General features: G+C 43.2%; 2 protein-coding genes across 2 annotated transcripts in view; one reads left to right on the top strand and one right to left on the bottom strand.

The window, feature by feature from the left end:
- The window catches only part of LOC136884094 (platelet binding protein GspB), a 170886-nt gene that overhangs the window by 13680 nt on the left and 138353 nt on the right, over positions 1–18853 (bottom strand). The window contains exon 2 of the mRNA XM_067156126.2: positions 1224–5740. Coding sequence (XP_067012227.2) covers positions 1224–5740 — 4517 coding nt within the window. The remainder of the gene's footprint in view (positions 1–1223; positions 5741–18853) is intronic.
- Positions 1–18853, top strand: part of Dph5 (diphthine methyl ester synthase) — a 306310-nt gene that overhangs the window by 163552 nt on the left and 123905 nt on the right. The gene's annotated exons all lie outside the window — the stretch shown is intronic.

Here is an 18853-nt window from a genome sequence, read left to right as displayed (position 1 = left end):
GAAGAAGAATAATTGGACTTCACAAATACAACACTATTATTAAAAGCACACTTGCTAACTCCATTCAAGTGTTTTAACTATGTGATTGTAGTCGCCAATAATTATCCTAATGGCTAATAAACTGAGAATATTTGACCCATGAGAAGAGGTCGATAGCTCTCTCAAGTGACGTAGCCTCAACTTGTCAGGCCCGGTCTAGACAACTTTAACACCCTGTTGGTGATGGATGAAAATCAGACTTATCTTTACCTACTTTCGCTATTCCAACTTCTCAGTAAAATTCAATTTTTATTCCGTTATCCTTGTTAAAAGCATGCTAGCATTAGAATAACATGATGGCTAAATTCTTTTCAGTACTTCGATATATTAGCATGAAACTAGACCTGTATCTGGCGAGCCAAACTTGTCCTCGGACACTCCGGGCGTTAAAAGTCATACGCCATTTCATTTTTAACAACAGGATATCTCTGATTAGCAGACGCTTCTTCCAAATAAATTTGGTTTCCAAAACTGTTTTCCCAAAAAATCTGGATTCCCGAATAAATAATTTGCAAACACTTGTTCTAAATACAATAAAATGTTATATTATGTCCAATAGCCTTTTATCCTTGCTGATACAGACATACTATACGGAAACTCTTCAAATACCTTCAGACATCCTGGAATGGTCTACACTGAAATGGAAATTAAAAAACTCCCTCCCGTATTTGGAAACTAATGATAATTGTTTGGCTTCAGCTACCGTGTGCAGGTATTTTATTTGACGCCATCTGGTTGTCTGCTCGTCAATTTCGACGTTCTGTTTTACCCTAGGCCTTCTAGATGGCAGACCGAGTAAACCGAAACTCTATTGGGCGTCTGTGGCTGAGATTTAATGAATTTTGCCGGGTAAACACCAAATATGTCACCAGAGACACATGAAGTGTCGAATGGACTTTTTTCCGCTCTTCAAAAATCCGACTACCTACGTCGGGTTTGAACCCGCTATCTTGGGATCCGGAAGCCCACACTCTATCACTAATCCACAGAGGCAGCTGAAAAATACATAGATCACTGAAGCGTTGGCCTAGAAATTTCCTGACATCTGTCTAACTGCCGTTGACAAACTTTCCCCACGGCAATTACTTCAGTTTCATAAAAAACAAAGAGAAACGGTTAATACTGGCAACCCTAAAGGGCAATGTTAAATTTGAAAAGGTGGTAATTAAGTTAATGGCACATACCTCTTCTTGGTTTGCACTACTCTGCAAATTCTTTCTGGTCTGGAAGCCTCTGAAGTTTGCCTGGATGGTAGTGGCCGCCGCATGCAATGCAGGGTCAGTTTCAGATTTTACGGTACTGGTAGTTTCTTCAGCGGGCGCTGGCTCTTGAGGTCCTGCCGCTCCACCTTCTCCTCCTTCAGTCTGATTCTTCAAGGTTTGCCTGGTCTGGAAGCCGCGGAAATTAGCTTGGATGACTGTAGCTGCATTGTTGAGGTCTGTGTCCTCGATGGTCTCTGTATCGGGAGAGCCTGCAGCGATTGATTCTGAAATATCTTCATCATTAAGCTGTTTCAAAGTCTGTCTCGTCTGGAAGCCTCTAAAATTAGCCTGAATTTTAGTAGCTGCAGCGTTCATGGCCTCAATTGAGGCTGGCTCTGATCCGCTTTCAGAGGCTGGGGAGTCAATCGCTATGGCTGGCACGGCATGAACGAGCCCTTCATCGTTCTGCCTCTTCAAAAGTTGACGAGTTTGGAAACCACGGAAGTTGGCCTGGATCTTGGTTGCTGCTTCGTTCAGATCCGCAGCGCTGTCTACAACAATCGAATCTTCAGCTACAGCTTCGCCTGTCTCATTTTCTTGACCTTCTGCTCTATCTTTCTGTAGAGCCTGTCTTGCTTGGAAGCCGCGAACGTTTGCTTGAATTCTCGTCGCTGCTGCATCTAAATCGGATTGTTCTGTAGTATCTGCTGGTGCCGAAGGTTCTTCGTCAGGTACTGGAGTCTGTTTGTCACCATCCTCCGTTGTTTCTCCTTCAGTTCTTAAAGTCTTCCTGGCCTGATAACCACGGAAATTAGCCTGAATTGTTGTCGCTGCCGAATTCAGGGCAGTGTCTTCTGTGTTCTCAGCCAGTATTGGCTCTTCAGCCAGCGCGTCGGAAGTCTCATTTGTTTCGACTGCCGCTTCATCCTCTTTCCCCATAGCCTTTCTGGCTTGAAAACCACGGAAGTTCGCTTGGATTGTTGTAGCGGCTGCATCTAAATCAGCAGCATTCTCTTCGGCGTTTGTATCTGCAGGAGCAGCATCTGCATCAGAACTTTCGGTCTCATTTCTTAGATTCTTCCTCGTTTGGTAACCTCTGAAACCGGCTTGTATCTTGGTGGCTGCGGTAGTCTCATCGATTTCTGGGATTTCCACTTGCGGTGAATCGCCTGCCGTCGACTCGCCAGTGTCTACATCAGTGTTATCTTCGTTCGCTTCCCTCATGCTTTTCCTCACCTGATGACCTCTGAATGTTGCTTGTATTTTGGTAGCTGCCGAATCCAGTAGAGAATCGGTGACAGGCTCATTTCCGTTATCTTCTTCTGGCGGAGGGGGAGGTGGCAGTTCGTCTTCAGCACTGTCATCATTTCCACCTTCAGCCCGTTTCTTCAGCGCCTGTCTAGTTTGAAATCCTCTAAAGTTTGCCTGTATTGTCGTGGCTGCTAAATTCAACTGCTGATCATCTTCTGGAGGAGGTGGAGGAAGATCTTCTTCGGCAGTTTCATTGTTACTTTCCTCGCTCTCCTTCCTCAATGCTTGTCTTGCTTGGTGCCCCCGGAAGTTGGATTGAATTGTAGTTGCTGCTGCATTCATCTGTACTTCAGAATCCAAATCTGCAGTCATCTGTTGTTGAGAATCAATATCTGTGGGCGGGGGTGGCAAATCGTCAATATCTCCCTCATTGGTTGATTGGTTTTGATCTTGAAGTGTTTTTCTAGTCATATAACCCCTGAAGTTGGCCTGTATCTTTGTTGCAGCGGAATCTAAATTTGAGTCTGTCCCTTGCTCTGACGTATCACCCTCAGCAGGTGGCTCTGGGAGTTCTTCTCTTTCAGCTTCATTTTGTTGTTTAAGAGCCTGTCTTGTCTGAAAACCTCTGAACCCTGCTTGTATCGTCGCGGCAGCAGTGTTTAATACGGATTCATCATCTTGTGGGGGCACCGCATCACCAGTTTCAACACTGGCTGGTTGCGAATCCGCCTGTGGAGTATCCTCTGATCCTGGTGCACCCTCTACTGGTGCATCCACTTGAGTTTCTGCTGTTGGAATCTCCTGTGTATTCGGTGCACTTTCACTCGTTCCTTCTTCTGTCTGGGGTATCACCTCAACAGCTGGTTCACTCTCTACTTTAGCAATATTGTCTTCACTTGCTGCTCCTTCCTCAGAAGTTTCTACAGGAATGTCGGTGGTAACTGCTGTACTTTCACTCACAGATTCTTGTTGGGATTCTGTCGGTTGAATATCATCTGTTGCTGGGGTACTTTCAATAATCGTTTCTTCCTGGGGTGCTACCTCTGGTGTGGAATCTACTGGCGGAGGAATTTGGCTTACTGAATTTTCAGTTGCAGGCACATCAGCAACAGCAGGTGTAGTTTCAGTCGCTGCCTCGGTGGCAGTGTCCGACGGTGGGGAAATTTCACTATCTGCCTCTTCAACTATTTTTACCTCTTCTGCAACAGGTGCGCTTTCGACTGCAGCTGCCACTTGGGGTTCTATGCTCGTAACCGTATCTTCTGCAGGAGGATTTTCACTAGCTATCTCTTCAGCAGCTGGCAATTCAGGCTCTACTTCTGAAACATCATCTTGAGGTGGAGGGACATCACTAACTTCCTCTTGAACTACTGGCGCACCTTCAACAGAAGGCGTACTTTCAACCACTATTACTTTTCGAGACTCAGCCTCTGGAATGGTTTCAGCCGTAGGTGGGATTTCAGCGACTGGTTCGGCTTGGGGCTCTGTTTCGCTAGCTGACTCTGGTCGTGGACTTTCTGCTGGCATCGACAATGCTTCAGATCGAGCCTCAGCCTCTGGAACGGCTTCTACCGCAGGTGGGATTTCAGCGACAGGTTCGACTTGGGGCTCTGTTTCGCTAACTGACTCTGGTCGTGGACTTTCTACTGGCATCGACAATGCTTCCGATCGAGCCTCAGCCTCTGGAACGGTTTCTACCGCAGGTGGGATTTCAGCGACAGGTTCGGCTTGGGGCTCTGTTTCGCTAACTGACTCTGGTCGTGGACTTTCTACTGGCATCGACAATGCTTCCGATCGAGCCTCGGCCTCTGGAACGGTTTCTACCGCAGGTGGGATTTCAGCGACTGGTTCGGCTTGGGGCTCTGTTTCGCTAGCTGACTCTGGTCGTGAACTTTCTGCTGGCATCGACAGTGCTTCCGATCGACCAGTGGACTCTAGAGCACTCTCTCCCATTGAAATAGCACTGTCCGGTCTTTCGTTTGATTGTGTTCCACTAGCTGGCCTAGATTCACTTGGGTGAACATCTTCAACCAGAGCAGTAGAATCAGTGGCTCCCTCTCTGCTCTCTTCAGATAATTCAGCTGGACTAGCTGCTTCTCTCTCAGATGGAAGACCGGAAGCTGGTCTGCTGGATTCATTCACTTCCCGACTTTCCTCAGGTGCACTCGGAACTGGCTCAGTTTCATCCGGCTCAGGTTTTACGCCAAGTTCTTCGGCATCAATCACCGTGCTGGGTGGCTGTTCTTTGATCAGTTCTGATGGCTGGGAAGAATCTGCTTCCTTCGTTTCAGATTCTTCGACTCGCCCTTCAATGGTGACTTCTTCAGTATCGGCAGGCTTTTCCGCGTTCGCGTCAGTCGCTGATGCAGGCCTGCTCGCTTCTTTAACAGTGTCTTCACTGCTGAGAGTTCGGCTGAATGTTATGAGTGGAGTTCCCGTCTCGGGATTGACGGCTGGTGAGGCAGATCCCACCGTGCTCTCTGGCCGTGTACTCGATTCTGGTTCGCTAGGTGCTGGTGTGCCGCTAGGAGGTCTACTTCCAGGAGCCTCTGCTTCAGATACAGTGACACTAACGGGTCTGATTTCTTCCTCCTGCACTGGTTCCGAGGCACTTACATGTCTTGAACCTTCTTGTTCGGCAACTTCCAGTTCTGGTTCTGTACTTTCTTCCTGCTCTTCAGATTTAGCAACTTCTGCCTGTTCTTCTTGTACGACGGGTTCTGACGTTTCTCCTTCAGCTTCTGCAGAGGCACTTGTAGGTCTACTGGATGTGATTGCAGGTTGTTCGTCTGAAGCAGGCGTTGGTTCAACGCCACTCTGAGGACGGCTCGTAGTAGCAGAATCTTGAGCCTGCGCCGTTACGCTCGGGGCAGATGACAGCGCACTTGCCACGCGGCTCTCAATCTTTTCCTCCACCACTCCACTACCAGGTCGACTACCTTCTTCTTGGCTGCCTGTCAACGCGTCCGCTGCGGCAGCCGCTGCTGCTGCTCCTGCAACTCCGACTGCGGCGGCCGTGGCGGCGACACCGATGCCTGTCGTGGACGAACCGTTCGCGTCCGCGGAAGTTTGTTTCGCATCTTCGCCGTCCCCTTTCTCCGCTAGTTTTATTTCATCGGCATCTACTATCACCAGGTCCTTCTCCAGCTCGTCGCCCTCCAGCTTCTCCGCAACCTTCTCTCCGATACCATCTGCCAGGGCAGCTTTCTCGGACTGCGTCGACGAAGGCGAAAGTCCGGCATTGTGAGCTGCAACAGAAATCAACAACTGATTTTGAATACGGAATAGAACGCGGAACGCAAGTGGTTGGTACATGTACAAAGAAGATTTATACACGAACTTCAACAAGTTTTTTGTTCAAGACATAGTAAGAAACAAATCCATTCAAATCGCGGTAGCTTGAGGTTTGGAGGAAGTTAATTCTGAGCCTTTGCGCACGATAATGGTAAGCGTCAACAGAGCGATTTTGAATTACAGAGGGCCACAAGTGGCCACGGCTGGTCCGTGGTCCCACAGCTCTGTACTTCGACCGGACAAGCGAGCAGAGGGGGGGTGGCTACGGTTCTACCGTAGCTCTACGCCTCTTAAGTTTGGGAGACGGAGAGGGGCTGGTCCCCACTGTCGCCTGTCCTGATAATGGAAAACCACGGAAAACCATTTTCCTGCACTAAGGCGAATGCCGCGATAGTTCATACTATGGGCCACAGATCAGAAGACGGTAGCCTCTGTCGCAGATGTGGCAGAGAGAATGAAACACTGGGTCACGTTTTGGGAAACTGTTCTTAAGGTGAAGCATTAAGAAACGCTCGCCATCATAAAATAAGATCATTCATTGCCGAAGAGCTTCGTGGAAATGGTTATACCGCTTACGAAGAAGTCCACGGCGTGTCAACAAAGGGGAGCACTAGAAGAATTGACATGACAGCCTTTATACATGATAGCGTTAACCTCCTCAGGCTGGCCGGTGTGATCTGTGGGGTCGATTATACAACCTTTCTTCCTGTCAGCACAATGGACTGATAATAGGACTGGGGATATACTAAAGGCAATGGGATGGGATATAGTACCGTATCTGAAATACTTATTTGATTATTGTTTGGTTGAAGGAGCTATACCAAATGAATGGAGAGTTGCTATAGTAACCCCTGTGTATAAAGGAAAGGGTGATAGACAAAGCTGAATTTTACAGGCCAGTCAGTTTGACATGCATTGCATGTAAGCTTTGGGAAAGCATTCTTTCTGATTATATTAGACATGTTTACGAAATTAATAACTGGTTTGACATAAGGCAGTTTGGGTTTCGGAAAGGTTATTCCACTGAAGCTCAACTTGTAGGATTTCAGCAAGATATAGCAGATATCCTGGATTCAGGAGGCCAAATGGACTGTATTGTGATTGACCCGTCTAAGGCATTTGATAGGGTAGATCATGGAAGACTACTGGCAAAAGTGAGTGCTATTGGACTAGAAAAAAGAGTGACTGAATGGGTGGCTATATTTCTAGAAAATAGAACTCAGAGAATTAGAGTAGGCGAGGATTTATCTGACCCTGTAATAATTAAAGAGGGGAATTCCTCAAGGCAGTATTATTGGACCTTTGTTTTCTTATATATATATATCAATGATATGTGTAAAGAAGTGGAATCAGAGATAAGGCTGTTTGCAGATGATGCTATTCTGTACAGAGTAATAAATAAGTTACAAGATTGTGAGCGGCTGCAGGGTAACCTCGATAGTGTTGTGAGATGGACGGTGAGCAATGGTATGATAATAAACCGGGTTAAAAATCAGGTTGTGAATTTCACAAATAGGAAAAGTCCTCTCAGTTTTAATCACTGCGTTGATGGGGTGAACGTTCCTTTTGGGGATCATTGTAAGTACCTAGGTGTTAATATAAGAAAATACCTTCATTGGGTAATCACATAAATAAGATAGTTAATAAAGGGTACAGATCTCTGCACATGGTTATGAGGGTATTTAGGGGTTGTAGTAAGGATGTAAAGGAGAGGGCATATAAGTCTCTGGTAAGACCCCAACTAGAGTATGGTTCCAGTGTATGGGACCCTCACCAGTATTACTTGATTCAAGAACTGGAAAAAATCCAAAGAAAAGCAGCTCGATTTGTTCTGGGCGATTTCCGACAAAAGAGTAGCGTTACAAAAATGTTGCAAAGTTTGGGCTGGGAAGTCTTGGGAGAAAGGAGACGAGCTGCTTGATTAAGTGGTATGTTCCGAGCTGTCAGTGGAGAGATGGCGTGGGAGGACATCAGTAGACGAATAAGTTTGAGTGGTGTCTTTAAAAGTAGGAAAAATCACAATATGAAGATAAAGTTGGAATTCAAGAGGACAAATTGGGGCAAATATTCGTTTATAGGAAGGGGGGTTAGGGATTGGAATAACTTACCAAGGGAGATGTTCAATAATTTTCCAATTTCTTTGCGATCATTTAAGAAAAGGCTAGGAAAACAACAGATAGGGAATCTGCCACCTGGGCGACTGCCCTAAATGCAGATCAGTAGTGATTGATTGACTGATTTGATTGGAACTGTTTCAAAGTAGAATTTGTGAAAATACTCTTAGGCCCGATTGTATAAAACAGTAGATCATAGATCAAGGCGTAAAACTGTTTCTACATCACACTGATCCTCAAATTTGTGTTCTATAAACGTTGAATCGGGATCATTTTTCCTTAATCTCGAATCAAAATTGCTCCAACAAATTCCTTGGATCAAGCCTTGTGATCCGAATCAAGTAGTGTTCTTGTGTTGGCCGCATTTATCAACGTGAAAAGAAGGCTTTTATAGTGAAAAATAGTGCCGTGACAATAATCATGGTAAGAAAATAAAATAAAAGAGGTTCTGCATTATTACCGGTATTTAATCTGCTGAAGGGATTTTTATCGCGTCTTTGAATTACAGATGTCTGACTTCTCCGATTATTCTTCAGATGACGATAATGAAGAATTTCGGCGGTCTCTTGGAGTATTTCAAGAAAGAGGAAACCCATTCTTAGACTTTAGTGACAAAGCTTTTAAAATAAGTTTCCGTCTAACCAAACATACTGTTGAGGTTTATGGAAGGTAGACTTCGAGACTGTAATGAGATGATCGAATAGAAACCAGCCACTTACTCCGATGTTCCATTGATTTAAGGCCGGTTTCTGGGGTACAGTTATCTGTAGATGCGTAGTTATCAGTGACTTTACATGGTGATACATTTAAAATGAGTTTCCGAAACAACAGTTATCGGCGCAACGACTGGTAACTGCAGCTAGTGCTGTAGTTACCTCTATGTTAGGACTGATTCCAACAAATTAGTTTCGTAAATATTAGTACCGGTAAGTGATAATGAACCGACTATAATATATTTACAGCCATTCATTGTAGTTTTAACATGCTTGGACCGAGCTCGATAGCTGCAGTCGCTTAAGTGCGGCCAGTATCCAGTAATCGGGAGATAGTGGGTTCGAGTCCCACTGTCGGCAGCCTTGAAGATGGTTTTCCGTGGTTTCCCATTTTCACACCAGGCAAATGCCGGGGCTGTACCATAATTACGGCCACGGCCGCTTCCTTCCAACTCCTAGGCCTTTCCTATCCCATCGTCGCCATAAGACCTACCTGTGTCAGTGCGACGTAAAGCAAATATAAAAAAATAACGTGCTTGGGTGTGCTGGAGTTGACAGTATTTCGGTCAGTACGTTTACTTCCACGTGATCACTGGCTTCAGTCACTGATTCCACTTGTATGGTGTCATCTGTCCCAGCTGTTTCGGTTACAATCTCCTCGGAGCATGGCGCCTCTACTGCAAATATATCCTCCAATACGAGAAATTAACCGTCAAATAAATTAGAACTCTAATATAACGGATTTTCATCGGGCTCAAATTGATCTTTCAGTGCAGCTATAAAGTTGAGATTTCTTACGACAGACTTTGAATCACGATTCCCACCAACAGTTAGTGAACACCCAATCTCAAATTGTGGAGTATCTATCATTAATATTTACATTTGTACTAAATAAGAAAATATATTAGCTACCGGTATGCATTTAATATAAGCCTGCTGAATAATAAATACCGATTTTTCGTAGTTTTTAAATGTTATTATATCTTTTAACCGGTGACGTGAGGTCTCACACTCCCAATAAATGTAAAACATCTGGACTTCTTTAATTAAAAATCTCGCAGGGAGCTGTAGTTTGTTACCTTCTTATCTAAGGACTTCACGTCAGCAGTTACGAGAGTATTTTTGTCAATGCATGTTGCGTGGTCAGTGTAAGTAAAACGTCTCAAATGAATAGTCCGTTGCAGTTATTAAGAAATACATATCCTCAGTTCGAAGAGTACATCAGGAAACTACTAATGAAAAATGTAGTGGTATGGCTATTTTCTTTTGGCTATTGGATATTGCAGTTTGTAACGCTTTCGTGTTGTTCAAGTTGTGCCATGCTCGTTTTTCATTTATATTAGTATTATTTTCGTTTACGCTTGTGTTCTGGATCAGTGAAAAGTGATCTGTTTGGTAATTGCGGTGAATTTGTATAATTTTACTGACAACGATCAAGGTGAAATTTAAGACGATGTCTGCGTACTGTAAAAAAGAAGGAAGGGGAAATATATGATCTAATAATGCAAAAATTAGTTATATGTTCATATTATGAGAGATTATTACAATCAGACTGATTGAAATGACTGTGTACATGTTTGCCAACCAGTTCTCATTATAGAAAACTTCTGCTAGGAAAATAACGTGACTTTACTACCAACATACTCCTGATTAGTACGAATTTCCCACGCTGTTTACGACGTTGCCAAACGAAATTCTATGATGACGGATCAAAGTTGATCCGGATCATGATATCCGAGATCAACGTTATACAACACAACGAGCACCTTGGAAAGGATCATTTTCTGATCTCGAATCAAAATTGAATCTTGGATCAGCTATGTTTATACAACCGGCCCTTAATGTCTCAACATAATCTAAAGGAATTTACGTGTGTATCTTCTTAAGTATATGATAGACACGCCAAAACTCCTGAAGGCAACTGAATCTTCAGAAAAGTACCAGCAAGGCGTGTAAATTAGTTTCATTGTTTGTATCTGTGCAATAATTCACTGTATAATATGTAAATGGATACATTTTATGTATGTGAAAGTTAGAATATCTAAACTTAGACCCTATGGAGGGTTTTTGTTTCTTCAAAGAAAAATCTCTTCGCATGTGGTCACTCTAAACCTCCTGATCTAATGATTCTTCAGACCAGAACTTACGCAAAAGTCGGAGAACATATTTGGGATGTTGCCTTTACACCCAACTAGCAGTCCTGTAACCGTGGCATTGTTGAGGTCGTACAAGGTCTTAAAATAGTATCCTGTTGGCTCGTAGATCTCCTTTTCTCGATCGGCTGGTCTTTGTCAGATTCAAACCGTACGGTGTGATCGACAATAAATCCCGGTCTAGTTTTCCTCTCGATCGCTACGATATCAATTCTACGTGAACTCATTATATCTATATTTTTATATTTATTTTGTGAAAGCATAAGGGCAGTTCCTCTTCTTATTGTTCATCGTTCGAGGAGTCTTATGTATAGGAATGTTTTGTATCATGAATAATAACCCCACTGCCTTTACTGTCATATGAGGTCATAGTCACAGTTACTGTAGGTGGTGAATACACAGCTGGGAAGGCACAGTTCGCATTACACATTACTCGGCGTAGTGTGTGGACAATACTCTCTCGCCTCGCTCGCACATTACGGTGTGGTCCGTAACACTTGGTCTCTTCGACCTTGACGGTATGAGATTTGAAGAGTCCTAGGGTGTTTTAATTTTAAAACCATTCGTAGCCTTTCCTTTCGTTTAGCTTGATACTCAGTGACACAGGAGAAAAAAAATTCTAATAACTGAAACTGAAAAACAGAAAGTAAAATTTATTGATCGCACTCTGCGGCATGAGGAGTTCCTTTGTAACATCAATGAAGAAAGAACTGCCGGTAAAAGAGGAAGAGGACAACCCATAGTTGTCTTATTTCAAGAATCTGCTTCAGAGAATGAACTGCAAGATCTCCACTTAGTTGAAATGGCTGGCTCAAGATATACATCTGTGGTTATTACGAGGTGTCGTGTGGTCAGCACGACGAATCCTCTCGGTCGTTATTCTTGGCTTTCTAGACCGGGGCCGCTATCTCACCGTCAGATAGCTCCTCAATTCTAATCACGTAGGCTGAGTGGACCTCGAACCAGCCCTCAGGTCGAGAGAAAAATCCCTGACCTGGCCGGGAATCGAACCCGGGGCCTCCGGGTAAGAGGCAGGTACGCTACCCCTACACCACGGGGCTGGCGAGGAGGATAAAACACAGTGAAATAATGAGGAACTATTGGAAAGCAAGAAAGGAAGCAGGAAAGAAACCGCAGTTCACGAGTCTTACCCTTCTTTTGTGGACAAACTTAGTTTTCTTTCGATTTATCAGAACTCTTCATTCTCCATGCGGGTGGCGTTAAAGGATGCATTTGTAATGAACCCTCCACATGTCGTAAAAGGCTACTAAGAGGGGAACTACCACCGAATCTGAACTCTCTCTCTCTCCTCTTCTAAACTAAAAAATACATCTATGATTCTATGCCTTTTCCGTGTATTGGAGAAAATGTAAGAGTGCGATTCCTATCAACATTTGGTAAAACAGAGCACCTAGAAAGACTCGAGATATTAAGTTCATATTCACAGGACATGGATCATTTCTATGTTATGCAGAAACGACTAGCATTTCGGTCACCTAGGTTCAGCATGTGTCCTGTTGCCTAGTAGGCACTGGGTCCTCCTAGGGCACTGATAACTTGTTCCATGTGTGATGGCATCGACGCGTATAAGGCGTCATGGGGTATTGCCATCCATGCTGCATTCACCTGGTTCCACAATTCATCTTTGGTGGTTGGCACAGAGTCACAGCGCCGCACCGTCGTTTCACCATATCCCACACATTTTCGATTGGCGACAAGTCCTGTGATCGGGCGGGCCAGGGCAACACTTTGACATCCTGTGACAACAAGAAGGCACGTGTTCGCGCATTGTCGTGCTGAAATATGGCGTCTGGGGTGTCGTGCAGAAAGGGTATGTCTACGGGTCGCAGGATGTCATTCACATAGGTCAAATTGATCACAGTGCCTTGGACACGCACCAACTGTGAATTGTGGTTGTACCCTATAGCACCCCACACCACAAGGCCTTGAATTGGCGCTGTATGCAGCCATCATTTACAAACAAACAGAGCCTGGATTCGTCCGAAAACACTATCTGCTGCCATTCCTGTCCCCAGTGACGTCGTTCCATACACCATTGCAGTCTATCATGTTTATGTTCATTAGTAAAAGGTAGGCGGAGAAGTGGACGAAGCGCCGGTAATCCAGACCGTAATAAACGACAACGGACTATCACTCCTGATGGTGTACGATGTTCCACTGTTGTGCCAGAGCCGAGGAGGACGCAGATCTGTCCTGCAATGCCATTCGAATGAGGTGTCGATCTTCACGGGGGGTGGTCTAGATGGTGCGAGCAGACCTAGACCTATCTCGTCGTGTTCTACGGCCTTCTGTGAACCATTCTGTTTACACCCGTTTCACTGCCGGCACACTTCGTCCCACACGAGCAGCAATTTCCCGGAGGGGATGCATGCATCACGTTCTCTCATGCCAATAATGTGCCCTCTTTCAAACTCACTCATTTGACGGTACGGTTCTCCCATACGTCTGCGAGGCATCCTGCACGTCTGTTCAAGCCACACTGATCAATTACCTTCGGTTTATAGGGACAACGAGAGTCGCAGGCACATTTTACCAGTCGATGGTGATGCGCCGAGATATCGATGTGGACCTTGAAACTGAGGGCCGACATGGTTCAAATGCTAATCATTTCTTCAGAAAATACTGATACACATGTCCTGTGAATATGAACTTCCTATCTCTAGTCTTTCAAGGTGTTCTGGATTTTATGAACGTGGGAGTACTCATAATAGTAGTTGACAGAGCCGGGATTCACAAGATCGACACTTTAAATCAATTGAAGGGCGGGCTTACATTTGATAAGAGGGTGATGATGTCCGCAGATGGTTGGTGATACACTTTGAAAATGGAGAATTTTCCGTATCCCAGTATAATTTAATTCCTTGCTTCCCACTACTCCGTGAAGCTATTAAAACAGGAGACAGAATCCGTTTTTCTTTATTAATACGCGCTGCGCAGATTAATTTATAAAAATTACGGCCTGGATAATGTGAGGTTTTATGGCGAACTTTATACAGCACCTAATGTTAATGTTAGCGTAATGCACGTCTACTGATTTATATAGCGAATTCTTTTACACAATACGCCCTCTTGTCTCTTTTAAAGTAATTCTTTTCTGAGTTACCCTTTTCAAATATTCAACAATACAACAGACTTGCTCCTTTTTAAATAAAATGCGAAGGCAAAGCGTTGACAAGTTAATCAGAATTATCATTAATTTTTACTAGAGGCAGTAATCATAAGTAATAATGAGTGTTCCTCAAGGTTAAGTACTGCCTCCTACGTTATTAAATATTTATAAATGAAGGAATATTACCAGAGGCATAGTTAAACCAGGAGATCGGCATCAGAATCAATAATTTAGGACCACCTGACTAATATATGCTGTAATACAAACTCTGTGTTCTATTGATTCAGTTAATCAGCCTCTGGTATCAAGAAGACTACGTACCTCGTAAAAGACACAAGTTAAGGTAATCCGACCGCTAGAACGCAAAATATATAAAGTGAAGATGCATTTGTTTGTTATGAAATAACACTGGTATCATTAGAATGTGTGAAAAGAGAGCAAGACAAATCTTAACAAATTGCTTTACCAATTTAAATCTTACCCTTAAAACTCAAATGATATGTTACGCGTTCCCTATAAGACTGCACGTAGTTCAAAGTTTGAACATCGGTCACATCCAGCAGACAAACTGCTAATGATTTATCTTGACGAAGATGATTGTTGTTTAAAGGGGCCTAACAATTAGGTCATCGGTCCCAGTGATTTATCTTTTTAAAGGTATGACTTTCATTAATGCTATTTAAGATTGTGTATAATGCCTTTTGAAAGAGCCTTCGTGGCTCAGGCGGCAGCGCGCCGGCCTCTTACCGTTGGGTTCCGTGGTTCAAATCCCGGTCTCTTCATGTGAGATTTGTGCTGGACAAAGCGGAGGCGAGGTAGGTTTTTCTCCGCGTACTCCGGTTTTCCCTCTCATATTTAATTCCAGCAACACTCTCAAATATCATTTCGTATGCCATTCATTAATCATTGCCCCAGAGGAGTGCGACAGGCTTCAGCAGCCGGTACAATTCCTATCCTCGCCGCTAGATGGGGGCTTCATTCAATCCATTCCTGACCGTTTCTTCATAATGCCTTTTGAAGTTTGGATTCATAGTGTAACGTATTTGAATATTAAAATATAATATTTATGCATCCTTATTTGTAAGACATTTACAGTACGAAAATAAGATATCTCCCCCAGATTAATCCAATGAAAGTGAAACTGATGATATTGCCAGTTGATCTAAGCATTCAAGCCATCATTACTTTACCAATCTAAATGTCCGCAAGAAAACCTGAAGAATCTCCAGAACTACCTAATACAGAAATTACTCAATGGTGTTGCCACAATATTGGAGTCTTAATTACAAGATAATAAATACATCTATAAAAACGTAAAAGAATGTAAGCAAATCAAGTATCGGAAAAGGAGCAACGGTTAGAGTCGGTCTTAAATGGTTTGAAGGTGAGAAAGAGGTGTGGAATAATAATAATAATAATAATAATAATAATAATAATAATAATAATAATAATAGAGTGTGGCCTCCGAAGAGGTCTGGTGAAGGTCTTTCGAGTTGAAGCAGTAGGGGCGACTTGCGCCTCTATGAGGAGGGGGATCTACCTAAGATTAATTGTAAGATGAAGAACGCACACACACCCAGCCCCGAGCCATCGGAATTAACCAGTGAAGCTAAAAATCCTCGACCCGGCCGGGAATCGAACCCGGGACCCACTGGGCCAAGGGCCAGCACGCTAACCATTCAGCCATGGAGCTGGACGGTGTGTAATTAAAAAGAGGCCACAGAGCTAGCTGGGAATAGTCGACTGTGGTAGCGTCTAGTTAATTCAGACGGAACGCTGAAAGGCATGGCTTTCTATCTTGAAGATTGATTTAATTTATGCCGTTGTAAGTTAACATCTGTAGATCTCGTCTTTTTTATGTTTGGCTCGCCATTGTCTATTCAAGTCAGACATTCAGTGTAATAAGACGTAGGAAGGTAATGATCCTTGTTAACCGTTGCTCTTAGCGATAACTTTTGTTTTACTTACAGCGCTACTAATGCGAGTGAAATGGCGCGACGCCTGAGTAGCAGGCAACACTTCCAACCGCTCGGCACAGCGGGACGAGCTGGAGCAGCAGCGTGTTTTGCAGGCGCGAGGGACGAGGGAGACACGGCGTAACGAGACGGGGCAAATCGGGAGTGACGCAGGTTGAGCGGAACAGCTGGACCACATTATTCACTGCCAGCCGATGGAACACATGTAATAGTAAAAATAAAACCCGAACAGCACAAGCGCTGCATTGCAAAAAACACGTGCGTGTGACTTTTGGCGTCACGAGGTAGCTAATAAAGGGCCCGGCATTAGCGTATAGGGTTGTCCATCACAGATTCTCCCAACAGAATCATGTTTCATAACCGGATTTGAGATCAAAATAACCAATTATGTTTAGCATATGTCGGGAAAAATTCCCAGCCAAGGACTAAATTAGGTGTACATCACCTTGATCAGGTCAGAACTGGAATACGCGAGCAAGGCATGGAGTCCGAGGTGCAAAATGCATGTGTATCAACTTGAAAGGGTGCAAAAGGAATACTTGAAATTTATCTACATTTTAAAAACAACATCTAAATATCCACAAAGGGGTTTCGTACAACGATCTCTTGTTCAATTTAGAAATGGAGCGTTCAGAAGATCGAAGGCAGAAAGATGCGCCAAAGTTCATATATAAAATAATAAATCCGCAAACTGATAATCCTGAGTTCCTTTCCCTCCTAAATTTCCATCTTCCGCACCCAAATTCAAGATTTCTTTTAACATTTTCAAATAAAATGAGTTAGAACATCTGGCCATCAAAATTAACCACTTTACAGACTATGCAGTGTCTATAACAGTGCATCTTGGAGAAATAATGCTCTTGATTTCAGTACAAACATGACCCTATTTTTAAAAGAATTGACTGATAGCTTTAAAAGATAGCAGTTTGAATGAATGGCATATGGTGTTTAGTGCCTGGAGTGTCCAAGGACGGGTTTGGCTCGCCAGATGCAGGTCTTCTGATTTGACACCCGTAAGCGACCTGCGCGTCGTGATGAGGATGAAATGATGAAGACGACACATACATCCAGCCCCTGTGACCAAAGGCCAGCACGCTAACCATTTAACCATGGAGCCGGATAAAGATAGCAGTTATGATGAAACACTGTATGCTCATTATATTAAACCGTACTGGAACAAAGACTTGAAAGGCCAAGCCCACAACAGCAGGAGAGATAGGATTAGATTAGATTATATTACATTAGATTTAAGTTAGGCTAGGTAATATTAAGTAATAATTATTTGCAATTTCACTTTGTATCACAAAGAATGCTGCTGTAATTGGGATGAAAATCCTGTAGCAAGCAATCAATTAAATTAAACAATAAGGTGAAAGAATCGTAATAATAATGGAACGTTAAAAACCCTAATAACATTAACTACTCTTTACGGTTTCGGGAGACGCCGAGGTGCTAGAATTTTGTCCCTCATGAGGTTTTACAGGCCAGTAAATCTACCGCCAACAAGAGGCCGACGTAATTGAGCATCTTCAAATACCAGCGGACTGAGCCAGGATCGAACCTGCCAAGCTGGGTTCAGAAGGCCATTGCTCTACTCACCTCGGCTTGAGAGAATCTTGTTAAACAGTAATTCTGGCACTTAGAGCGTTTTCGATTGTTTTAAAGATTTCGTTAAAACCCGCCTTGTCTTATTTCACTAAAATCACAAATATACTGTGTATTTCTAGGATTAGGTTACGTGAATATTGTTACGGAAATAGACTGTGAGCATTAGGAATATATGACCTTTTCACATTTTTCTTAGTACCTTTAAAATATAACTATTTTTAACGCTCACAAAGCAAAGAAATGCGAAAAATGAAACGTAAAATTATTTTGCAAATTTTCTCCACTATGCGGGAAAGCATACAGAATCTTGGATATGCCTTTTGCACTTAGAAGACGAGAGAGTGCGTATACATTCTTCATTCTCCACCCACAGGTAGATGAAGAGTTTCGATAAAAAGCTTTCGATAATTCGTAAAAAAAAAGTGTATCCACAAAAGAATTGTAAGGCTCATGAATTGTAAGAAAATGAAAGACATTTTAGGGCTCGTAAAGAAGATGACGCTACTGACCGAATGTACATAGATCAACACTGGTAGCAGAACGTGGTTCAGTTGATACGAATTTTTTTCAAGCTCTTAGTTACAGGAAGAAAGCGCACAGTGAGAAGATGACGCTACTGACCGAGTGTACATAGAGTAACACTGATTGCTAATGTTACAACGGTGTCAGGAAACTGATGACGTCAATTCCAGATGGACCTCCAGCCCAAAAACACATCCACGCTTAAAAACACAGATTTCAAAGAAGATAAACATATTACTGTATTAGCAAGACACTCCGCAACGCGCCAGAGGAACAGAAATGCAACTGAAAAGAGTTTCTGTGAAATTGAGTCTATTCTATTTTTTAAAATTTATTGCAACATACGTAAACGAGGAATAATCTTGAATTTAAACTATCTCTCACAAAATTCTTTGTAACTACAAACAAAAGCGCTAAAGGAAAGCAAGTTGAAATCTGGTCGAGGGCAGTTTTTCACTACCGATTAAACGTCACACCACTACGATATGTATTCGGCAACAATGAAATAGGAAAGTGCAGGGTCTGGGATTTGCCAGGCGTGAAAATGGAAAACCACGGAAAAACATCTTCAGGGTTGTCGACAATGGGGTTCAAACCCATTATCTCCCAAATGCAAGCTATTCGCTAGATCTGGAAGAACAGGGGGATTACTAGTAATACAAAATACGTCTCGTTTGAACCCATGTATTTTATGAATTCTCATATGGCTGTAAAACTTGGATTGTAAAGGCTTTGGACAGAAAAAGCATCGATGTCTTTGAAATGTGGTGCTGGCGAAGAATGCTACGTGTGCCTTGGAACGCAAGAAGAACTCATGTGTGCATACTTCAGGAGCTGAAGATTTTAAATCG

This window comes from Anabrus simplex, chromosome 12, assembly GCF_040414725.1.
Source record: "Anabrus simplex isolate iqAnaSimp1 chromosome 12, ASM4041472v1, whole genome shotgun sequence".
Classification (NCBI taxonomy): domain Eukaryota; kingdom Metazoa; phylum Arthropoda; class Insecta; order Orthoptera; family Tettigoniidae; genus Anabrus; species Anabrus simplex.
Note: the sequence above shows the minus strand (reverse complement) of the source record. Positions and strands in the feature narration are given on the sequence as shown.